General features: G+C 43.8%; 1 protein-coding gene across 2 annotated transcripts in view; it reads right to left on the bottom strand.

Moving 5' to 3' along the window:
* LOC147710240 (E3 ubiquitin-protein ligase TRIM39-like) overlaps positions 1-12070 on the bottom strand; it is a 540222-nt gene that overhangs the window by 383622 nt on the left and 144530 nt on the right. Inside the window, exon 6 of one of the 2 annotated variants that reach the window (XM_086920912.1) lies at positions 8298-9371. The exons of the other annotated variant lie outside the window; for it this stretch is intronic. Within the exon in view, the coding sequence (XP_086777038.1) occupies positions 8863-9371 (509 nt within the window). The 3' untranslated portion in view covers positions 8298-8862. Of the gene's footprint in view, positions 1-8297; positions 9372-12070 lie in introns of those variants that run through there. 2 annotated transcript variants of the gene reach the window in all.

Here is a 12070-nt window from a genome sequence, read left to right as displayed (position 1 = left end):
TGCTCGTATCTCTGAGGCGGTGTGGGTCTATAGGCTGGGACTGAGTTCAGCAGCACTGTCTGCTATTGTTCTGGCCATGCACCTCTGCAGTGAGTCGTTAAACGCTATACACTTTACAGTACTGCCACTCACCAGACCACCTCTTGATTTCTCCAGTTCTTCTCTTTTTTTGCACTTTGCGTCACTGGCTCCAGCTGCAGTCTCACACGTGTTTTTCCGAGATCTCAGTTTCTAAATTGAATTCATCCAGTACAGCACATTCAGCTGTTATTGTTGGTCAGTGACCACTGCAGTGACTGTAAAACCCTCACTACTGAGTGCTGCCATTCACATTCTTCTCCCCCTCCCGAAACTGTTATTCCAACCAGCACCTTTCTAAACAGCAATTACAGACCCACAAGCAGGGCTGTTAAGGGATTTTTTGAGGCCCAGGTTAGACATGGAACACACCAGTGCACGTTTTAATTTCTTTTATTGGTGTAACAGGTCATTGCCAACAGTATACACTTAAAGAAAAAATATGAACAAATAATGCAAACGTTTTGAGGCTTAGCAGAGAGTACACTTTAGGTGGCGCCTGAAAATACATGCCCAGGCAATTAGGGGCCCATTAGGATGGCGGAAGGCCCGCCACCGCCAGCCGTGCGGTCGCAGGCCCTCCGCCATCTGACTGGCAAGTGTTGCTCTCTACTGAAGAAGGACAATTATCCTGAAACACGTGTCTAGTGATACACAGCACTGGCTGCACCAACAAGGGTGAAAAACTAAAGTCTGACACCGAAGAAAGTGTTATCATGCACCCCATTTATTATGATGCATGGGGGCAAACTGAATGCTGGAGTGTGAGGCAGTGTGCACCCACACCGCTCCCATGGCAGAGACCTAGACTGCATTTTACACTCACCCTGGGCTTTTTAGATATTCACTTTATTTTTACAGCACTCAAGAGAGGCCCTTCAATCCCCAGAGACTGGTGAAAGGTGCATCAGTTTTTTTGTTTTACCTGCATCTAGCATCACGCGTAAGTTCTGACAAATTCTGATAAATGGAATGATTCTAGTGTGTAAATGCAAAAATAAAAAAAACTAGTGTCACTTTCCTCAAATACATGCAGTTTTATTTAGCATGAAAATGGCACAGAGGCATTGGAGCACTTTACACGAGCAACAGATAACATTGCAGAGGGAGCGGTACATTTTGTTTGGCCCCTGTAGATTAAGTCATTTGGCCAGGATCACATGATTTTGAACTGACACTGGGATTCAAACCCAGTTTCCCAGTTTCAAAGCAGGTTAAGGCCACAACCTCTCCCTCTTGAATGCAGGAATTGATATCTGGCAGGCAAAGGAAAACAGCAGAAACAAATGTAACCCTTCCTACTCCATGCAGTGGAGGGAGACAAAAAATAACCGAAGAGCCCCCTTGCTGGCCCCACCAATCCCCCACCACCCACTCCAACCCTCTATCCTCCCCCAGTGCCCTGCAAAGCAAGTGCTAATGATTTCCCATCAGCAGCTCCTTGAGGCCACTGTCACACCTTTAGGGAACCACTGGGCAGATACACCTCATTTTGTGACGTCTAGAGCAGCCCATTATCATTCTGCCTCTGACAATGAGACAGCTTGACTTAATGTGCATCATGCCAAGCTGCTTAGATGTATGCAAAGGCTTTAACTACAGCCTTTGATGTGCCCTTACGATGGAGACTGAGACATCCACAACAAAAAAGACCCACCAACAGGCCTTAACCACAGGCCCATCGGGCGATTACCAATTGTCCGCCGTGCCAATCCGAGGCTGGCCATTCCAGACAAACCAGCCCCAGAGTGCTATCTGCCAGTTCATTCTAGAGATGTGGCAATGTCCCCCTCTGGGGCATTTCAGCTAAGTCACTGTGGAATTAAATAGTCCTTTCTAAAAAAGGAGATGCACCACAGTGCATTCAGCTAGGCCACTGCACCCCTCATGCCCGCCCTCTTTAAGATATTCTCAGCTCATTCTGTAATGAAAATTTAGAGCTAAAGATAAATACATACTGTATTCATCCTTTCCATTGGAAACTTTGCAAATCAAAATATTTCAAATAATCATAATCTTTATAAAGTAACTATTTTAATGAATGGAATAGTGAGTATACAAGTTAAACAGCAGCGAGTGGTGAAAGAATGAGAAATGGAGTGAATGCATGAATGTATGGGCAAGCGAATGGATTTGTGGGTTTCTGAATGAGCATATGACTGACTATCAAAGTGAGTAAGGGAATGAACAAGTGCATACATGAGTGAAACAATGCTTGAACAGCTTAATGAATGAGGAGTGAGTGTTCAATTGACTGAGCAAGTGAGTTGGTAAGCAGTTGAATGTGGGGATGAGTGTGGCAGAAGCAGTGAGGGACTGGATCGCAAGTGTGCAAATTAGCGGGTGAATAAGCAAGCAAAAAATCAAAGGGTGAGCAGCAAGTAAGTGAGTGGGAAAGCAAGCAAAAGAGAATGGATGTCAGTAAGTGACTGAACGATTATGCAAGGGATTGAAGTGAGTGAAGGAGTGAGCAAATGAGTGACTGAGCAGATGAGAGTGACTAGGTGAGTGTGAGTTTACAAACAAGTAAGTGAGTGAAGCATGAAGTGAGTGAGTGAACAAATGATGACCAAGATTTTGAAGTTGTGTCTGAAAAAATTAGCGTGTGAGTGAACAAGTGAGGGAATAAGAAGCTAAGTGAATTAGTGCAGAAGTGTTTGAGTGAATAATGAAATCAGTGGGTGAAAATAAACATTTCTGCAATGGGGATCCTAGGCAGTGTAACACAGTGAATCCCTTAGGCAGACTGCCTCTACCTCTCCCCAAAACACAAAATGTGAACCAGCATATTCTTCAGAGAAGAATAAATATTCATTTTCTAGAAACACTATCCCTTTATTCATTATTTGACACCATGTTTTGGATTGGGAACTTTTGGCTAATTCATTTTGCAGCAGACTCCCTAGGAACCCCAAAAAAGACATAAACAATATCTTTGGAAGACCTGACGGGTATATTTGTCTGCTTTTTTAAAAGATGTATATCTAAATTAGGGGCTTTCGGGCAGCCCTCGCCTGCCGCTGGTCTGTATGGTTGTCATTTACACACTTCTGTCCATGACAGCATTGGGTTTCTTGCCCTGTAAGTGATTTTGTCTGATCACAAGTGCACATCTGTCTGAAAATTAGCGTGCTTCAGTGTCCAAGCTGGTAGGCATGTCTTTTAGTCTACCAGTTGCTACCTACATGTGCCTTTTTAGTTATTTCTTTCTCTTTGAAGCTACAGCTCCAAAGTCAGTGCTATATGTCTACTTGCTCAACACTCACTTCATATCCAATGTACTGCAACCTGCACAGCCGCTGCATCTAAACTAGCTGACCATCATGGAATGATACTATCCACACTGTATCACTGTTTTTACCATTGCTAGCTGGCTAAAACAGGCAGTAAGCTGGAACCGTACACAATGGCCCAGATTTATCATACTTTCATGCAGCACAACGCAGCAAGCCACCTTGCTGCGCTGCGTGAAAGGGCAGGAATACGCCATATTTAACATTATATGGTGCATTCTTGTCCTTTCCTTGTGCTGTCAACTTCTGTCTGCCTACTGCCAAACCAGGGGCCCTTACATCATGATGCAAGGGTGCCTGTGTTGAAGGCAGAATTGTGTTTGTGCAAGAAGGGACACTTTCCTGCACAAAATCAATCCTCAGAGGCATTTTCCTCTTTTCTACGCGTGCTGAAGAACATGTAGAAAAAGGAAAAACGAGGAGAAATATAGATACTTACCCTTGTTACTCCTCTGGGGAGGTATAGCATTTTGATGCATTCCCAGGTAAACTGGGAATGCGCCAAAATGGATGGGTGGTGCGTGGGAACACCCAGCTCCACCCATGGAAAGCCTTCCATGGCAGGATAATGCAAGGCAGCAATTTCCGCTGTCTTGCGTTACTCCAGATTAATCAAGCCATGCAAGGCCACGCAATGTGGTCTTGCATGGCTTGATTAATCTGACATTAGTGCCGCGTCACCCCTTGCACCTCCTTACCTGGTACTAGGGCATTGCAACACTATAATAAATCTGGCCCAATGTACAATGCCATTGCAGGACGTCCATAACTATGTACTGTACCCTTGCAAGATGTCCACCTGCTGCTTTGTTTCATTTGGTTATTGCAAGCTTGCCTCTGCCATTTTCAGGCAATAGCATGTTTTAGTTTTCAACTTTTATTCTTTCCCTTTAGCTTGCATATGTGGCTAACTTGTGTAGGAGTTGTATTGTGGTTGTGTAAGATGGTGTATGCAAGAATGAATAAGTAATTTATGGATGCACAAGTGCATTGATGCGTGACAGGGAGCATCTGTGATGACTTATTCAGTGCTTAAACCAATCAGTGACTAAGAAGTAACCTTAAATTAAAAGCAAGACCAATTGGCAGTGCCAATGCTTGTTATTTACCTTTAAGTGGTAGCTGTTTGACTTGCCTTGTTGCACATCTTATCACTCAATTGCGCAAACAAGCAAGAAAAGTGTGCACACAAACATTCTATTGCCGCACATGAGAAACACAAATTAGAGGGAACATTGGGGGCGAAGTAGCCCAACTTCAGCCCCCAGAGTCCAAGGATCTTATTCATACAGTCAGAGAAAGTGAAAATTCTGTCACATTAACACTCAACTCTTTCCCTTTTGTTGCATCTCTTTGGGAACGAGTTTGGGCTTCTCCTCTCAACACGAAGCGCTAATACCTCAGCCTAGGAATCCTATTCTAGAACCACCAACAACTAGACGATACTTGAAACATTGAGGAAGCTTTTGGGCTCCCTAACAGGAATCTGTGAGTCTCTTCCTGTGCTGTGGTGAAAATTAGCGGGGCTGCCATGATCCTCAGGCAGGGGCACCGAGGCGTTAGATTAATCACCTGTTCATCCTTAGGGTCCAGCTGGGCAGGTCTGAAGCATAGTGTCCTTAATGTAGATCCCAAGGGCCCAGCTCACCTCAGTCCATCACAGGTGGTGGGAACCGGACAACCCGCAGACGTGCAGCGCCTTAATCTGAGCAGACACTTGTCAAGCAGACTGACTGCTGGCAGCCTCTCTCTCTCTCCTATTTCCATCTGCCTATCCCTTCCTCTCACACTCACCCTCCTCCCTCTTTCTCTATCACAATCAGTCTCCCACCACTTCCCCCTCTCAATTGAAGTCACTCTTTGTACTCCACCTCCCTCCTCTCTCTGCCTTTCTTTCCTCCACCCAGTGAATCTCTCTTACTCCTTTTCTCTCCTCTACACTCTTCAATTGCTCTCTGCTTCTCTCTTCCCCTCAAAGTGTTGCTCTCTCTCCCCTTCCCCTGCACTTTTACCACTCTCTCGCTCTTTCTCTCCCTTACTTCCCCTCCACTTTCAACACTCTTTCGCTCTCTCTCACCTCCTCTGTCACCATGTTATGTTATGTTATGTTAATTTATTTCCTCTATAGCGCTCGGCTACTCCGAGGAGCATCCCGGCGCTTTGGCGAAGAATATCAGCAGGTAAAGCAACAACACAACAACTAAAATGCAGACAGAAAAAGGGAAAAAGAACTATTTAGTACAAAGCCACGTTTTAAGATCATTCCTAAAAGCAAGAAGATCACTTCTACCACTCTCTCTCTCTTGCCCCCTCACTAGGACTGGAGGCATGTAGTATGCAACTGGACACCCACAGAGGTAAGTGCTCACCGCAGGACACAGACAGTCAGCCTGGCTGCCCGCAGGAGCTGTGTGTGAGCATGTGCACTAGTGGAGTGGCGCCCCCAGGCGAGTCTAGCGGGAACATCCTCTAATGAACTGCAAGTAAGGTATAGTGTGAGCGGAGACCCTGCAGGAACGGACCACCACAGACATTGACACCATTACAGCTCCATCACTGGCACAGCCCATACCAGAAGGAAAGGGGGGGGGGGTTATCTACACATCCAAAGAGAACACTGAGAGCCTGAGGACCATGTCCTATTCAGCCTCCTGTCCTCGTTCACAACTGTCCGACTGCACAATCACTGAGACAGCAAAATATCCCCTACTGAGAGAGTCAGTGATAGCCTTAGTCCTCATTGGTTGATTCCCCCTATGGACCAACCCTGCTCCCTCCAAGAGTATGACCAAGTGAATCTTTCTGCCCCCTCTATTTTCTGCGTACAGTCCTGAGTCGTGTGTTTGAGATTAAAGTACTTTTCATTTGTCGAGTAAAAGAACTGACTGGACAATCATTTAAACCATACGGTCTCCTTAAGTAAGTCTTTAACTGCTCGACTTCACTACTCTCTTTGTTATAGTTTGAGTTCAGTTACACCAGATTGCCATAGCACTCCTGAAAATATTTAAAGTATTGTAAATGAATCTGTTTAGTATGCTTTTGTAAAATGTTTGGCCTGCAAAATTAATTTATCAGCAGCAAAACCATTTTAACCTGATGATGTTAATATATGTGCTGAAGTAAACCAAAACGACAGTCCCAGAATTCATAATGATATTAAATTAATGTTTAGGCCTTGGTGGTCCATTTCAGAGTGACGTCAGCTGCAGCTATTGGTAACAGCATGAAGGTTTATATAAATGCTACAATACAGTGCAATCATTAGAAATCTGGAGTAGGCTCTGCCAAGATACCTGTGACCTCTCGATTATGTGCGTCAACCTACTGAGCTACCTTATAAATGGATGCCATGACACTAAAGCTGAAAGAGAACACACTCAGCCCACGTCTTACTCAAGAGACAAGAATTACATCCAATCTCCATGAAGCAGAGACTCGGATATTAAGAAGCAGAAACCCCTAAACCCCCAAAGGTATGAAGAGGTAGCGGGTGCTACACATCATTTCTGCTCTCCCGGGAGCAGCATTTAAAACTCAGAGCAAAATCATTCTGGTGTGTTTGTCCTGGTTTCAAAACCTCACTCCTGGTGAGCCCTCTCAATCCCCGATCTTTGTATCAATATCACTTTGCATTTTGGGACATGTGGTTTGTTGCTTTCTATTAAGTACCTTGTCCTCTCACTCCCAGCATGCACGTGGTGTTGGCTTGAAAGGCAGGTTTGCCTCTGAGTGTCACACATATAACTGCTGATCTATTTCATGACAAAAATAGATTCTGCTTTTAATATAGGATGGCTCGTATATCCACAATAACATCTGAAAGAAATGTGTAAACACAAGATAATTCTACCTAATATGTCAGCACATCCTTGAAATGTTTGTGGGATCATGAAAGCACTGCGGGAGGCTGATGTTGAGTTGTATGTGTGCTGAAATATAAAATGAGTACATGGTATTCAGAGTCTGCATATCTTTGCACAATACATCTTTCATAAATTACAGTAGAGGCTTATGCATCAGGGCAAATGTTTCACAAGAAAACAACTACAAATGGTGGTCTGTAATTGCGATGGAATCTTTAGAGTTTAGGGAATGCAATGTTTAGAAAATAGTTCTGTATTGTGATATAACTTCACTGGCCTTGTCATGCTCACATGTTACAAAGACACTGCCAACGGAAAGAAGTTGTGAACCATGGCAAAGAAATATCAGCTTAATTCACTAATGATGGAACACAGATTCTAAGGTAAAAAGGAAAGACAAATAGAAACCCCTTTAGTGGCTGAAATGTACAAAGTGAAATCAGAAAACCTGGATTAATCACGGCTTCCCTGCTTAACCATATTGGGTGATCTTAGGTAAAAATTTGACTTCACTGATCCTCCATTTTCTTAACCATTGCATATGGGAGCACCTTCAAATCTGTGAGTTTAGAAATCCAGTGATACACATAGCTATTGTGTTTGATTTAATGGACTATACTGTTGCTTTATCTTTATGAATCTGGGCAGGGCCGACTTTAGAGTTAGATGTACCTGGTTTGACAATTGTCTTTGTTGCCCCTCCCCATGACCACCGTCTCTAAAGCTTCCCTTACTCCCACCTTCCAACAGTGGCACTCATCTCTTCACAGCCCCTGCGTCACACGCATTACTTTTATTTTATACTGCTACTCATACTAACCCTAGGGTATCAAAGCACTTTACACCAAACACACTTTATACAGAGGCAATGAGTCTTATGTGTGTAAATCAGTCTATGTGAACGGTTACACAAACCAATGAGGATTACTGTTCTGTGACCTACATGTACGCATTTTCTGTGGCAGGCATATTAGCCCTCTGTGCTACTTTATGATGAGTCAAAACTGCCACTAGAGAAAACCTCAATCTCCCTCTAGCAGAAACATTAATCATTTTCATTATCTTGCCATGTTTTTTTATTATTGCCTGAAACCTGCTGAACACAAGAAAACAACAGGTGCTTTTAAAATCAAAAAATATTTCCACATGCAGCACCCCTCCCAGGTCAGCGCAGGCGCAGCTGCACTGGTTGCACTGTTCTAAAGCCGGCCTGGGGTTCACGTGACAACTGTTTTGCCTTAGTTCACTAATGGCACTGTTGCAGGGGCAGGAATGATTCTAAGGACATACTTTTAATAAGTACTCCTAGAGCTGCGCTATAATGTGAGATATTATTGTCAAAGCTCCGCATGTCAATGAAATACACATTTTAGAATTCTACAGAGACAAAGAGATATGTAGTGAGCCTTCTGGATATCATGTCACCATGTGGGAGGGTGATTGTGAAGAAGATTCTTTGTATTGTTGGTGTTTAAACTGGGGTTCGACAGCAGAAGGGTGGATTCTTCACATCAGAGTTTGCTGACATCTATACATTAAGAAATCTACTGCTTGTGCTCCGGCCACATTGCTATCACTGTGATGGGGGTGGGAGGGGGGTGAGGGGCTGAAGCTCTCTGCGGCTCTCACACCAGCTTCATCTCCGCTCCACAGAGATTGAGGTATGGAAACACACTCTCTGTGAAGGGGGCCTGCAGGAAGGTGTAGAGAAGCTCCATGGAGTCAGCATTGTACAGGGACAGCCGCCCCCCCTCGTAGTCCAGGTACACCCCCAGCTTCAGGGGCTTCTCACGAGGGGACAGAGGGGTCCAAGGGGAGGTGAGAGCCTTGTACTGATCATTAACCCAACACACAGCCCAGACTCCCAACTCAGGTGAGCATGTGATCCCTCCCTTCCTGTTCACAGACTCTGCTGCGACCCCCACTTGCCACCATCTACCCTCCTCCAGCAGCTGCACCTCCCAGTAATGTCTGCCGGAGGTGAACCCCTCACTCCCCAGCACACAGGGGTAGATGGTGAATCTCTTGGGGTTGTCCGGCAGGCGCTGTGCTGTGTATATGTCACTTACACGTCTCAGCCCCTCAGAGAGGAAGAGCTCACGATAAGCTGTGTCAGGATCCAGAGTCACCATCACTGGAGAGAGGGAGAGAGAGAGAGAGAGAGAGAGAGAGAAAGAGGGAGAGAGAGAGAGAGAGAGAGAGAGAGAGAGATTCATAATTAAAGATTTAATGACACAAATAAAGGCTGTAATTGCTGCTTTCTGTTTTACATGTGTTTAATTTAAAACACATCTCGAAGGAGCATGCTGTGCTTGAGAGCGCACAGCACTAGACTGCTCACTACACCAGTTGCGACTCACACAGGTAAAAGCAGTGGGGCAGGGGCTGAGTGTGGTGGGGAGTAATGGAAGTCAACGGAATAAGAAATATGAAATAAAACCACTTCGCTTTTGCACTCCGCATCGCTGACTCAGCGATGCAGCGAGCGCAAGGTACGTGGTTTTATTGATTTCATATTACTTATCCCGTCGTCTGTCGACTTCCATTACCCCCACCTCATCCCACCCATCGCTCTTTCCTGTGCGAGTCACTTCTGCACTGCATTAAAGAGTGCATTCATCTAGAGCACACACTACACTAAACAGCACACTACACTACATAGACAGGACATTCTACTACACACTGCACTGCACCATACATCATACTACACTATACCACACTACCACACATGGTGCATACTACACTCCACTCCACTACCACACATGACGCATACTATACTACACTAAACATGAACCAAACTACAGAACACCACACTACAAAACATGACCAATACTTCACTACAACACACTAACACACATGAAGCATACTACAATAACTCACACTACCACACATAAAGCATACTACAATACACCATATTTGGGGCAAACTACAATACACCACACTACCACATTAACCCATGCTACTCTACACCGCACTACTACACATGAAGCATTCTACACTACTCCACACATGAACCAAACTACACTTGGCACATACTACACTACACTACCACACTTGAAGTATACTACCCTACATCACACTACCACATATGAAACATACTACACAACATCACACTACCACATAGTACACTACGCCGCATATGACCCAAACTATACTACAATACACTAACACACATGACACATAATACACTAACACACATGACACATACTACACTACATCACACTATTACAAATGATGCATACTACACTACACCACACTACCACACATTAGTCATACTACTCTACACCCTAGATGGACCAAACTACACTACACCACACATGAACACATAATGCATTACCTATGCGAGGACACAGAAAATCCGAACCTACTCAGTGCACAGCTAATGTCCCTAAGTCTTCAGCGTATATATCTTCTTTACTCAATTTTCATAATTGCAGTAAATCTTTTACACCAAAATAATTTCTCAAAATGTATTTCTTATTTCATCCTTGAATATAACAAATGTGTTTGAGCAAAAAACATTTGTGATAACAAATAATAAGTAGAATTTCAGTGTTCAATATGATGCTAACAAATGGAAACTAAAAGGCGACCCAATGTATTTCGGGTTAAATAACCCTTCTTCAGGGTTACATGTGATTAGATAACAATTATAAAGAGCTTTAGATGGGCAACTGATAGCTGCCTCCGTTTGGAACTGCAAAAGTAAAAATGAGAACATTGTCAGTTCCATGTATTCATCAATAGAAAGTACAAAAAATTAGATTTGCAAACTCCATAAATGAAACAAAGTAAATAAAGTACAGGAAAATAAGTAGAAGTTAAAGCAAAGTTTATCACCATATGTAAAGGAGAAAAGAAATCAAGGGTGTAAAGAGGGGTGTGAGGGGCAAAACCTGCTGCATTCCAGTGACACCACTGTCCTACGAGTAATTCATGCTGTGAGAGAACCGAGCAAGAGGGGCTAACACGTGCGTCCACCACCATCAACTGCCGTGGTATACCTTCTGTCCGCGTTGATTCATACATATCTGCAGACAAGGAAACCGAAATAAATCCAGTTTGTCGATCAAAAAGAATCAGTGTATGCTAGACATAACCATGCTGCGCTTACCACCAATGCTTTGAAATACGAGATTTGGACTCTACACAAACCCAAACAAAATCAAAGTTACACTAACGTGGGACGGTTCCAGCTTATAGAAACACCCAGTGAACTACATGTGCAGAGGCATCTTACAGAAAGGCAGAGAATATGCGCTCCGTTTCTAAAAAAGTAATGAGGTGTCATTTAAACATGGACCAGTATGTAAACAGATTTGAGAAGTCTGTTTCTAAAATGAAATCAAAATTGTGAAACCGCTCGTAGCTCACTGGTGACTTGCTCCGAGAGACGAAGAATGAAAGGAATCCTCGTGACCGCTGTCGGGCGTGCGTACGTCAAGACGTGTGCGGTTTAAAAAGGAAGGGCTATTCAATAGTAACTTTATTGATACCTCTCTGTCCGTGCACTGGTACCCCAGAGACTACTGATAACAACCCAAACATACAACGCGCCACGTATATAGTTGCCAAATCGTATCTAGAGAAGTTATCATTTCTAGTGTGCCATGATATCCCGATCAAATGAACCATTGAGAACATGTGGCAATGTATAAAAACACCTCGTACCATCCCTTAGAAAAAATCGACTCCAGGAATAGATTACAATGTTTCGTTAGCACGCAGAGAAACGTTTTGGATTAAATACTTAGGCACCATTATTCCTGGAGGTCTCAATGACCGTTATGAATCATTGTGTTTTTTGTAAACACGTGCATTAACTTGGAATTT

Source organism: Lissotriton vulgaris, chromosome 5 (assembly GCF_964263255.1).
Source record: "Lissotriton vulgaris chromosome 5, aLisVul1.2, whole genome shotgun sequence".
In the NCBI taxonomy this organism is placed as follows: domain Eukaryota; kingdom Metazoa; phylum Chordata; class Amphibia; order Caudata; family Salamandridae; genus Lissotriton; species Lissotriton vulgaris.
Note: the sequence above shows the minus strand (reverse complement) of the source record. Positions and strands in the feature narration are given on the sequence as shown.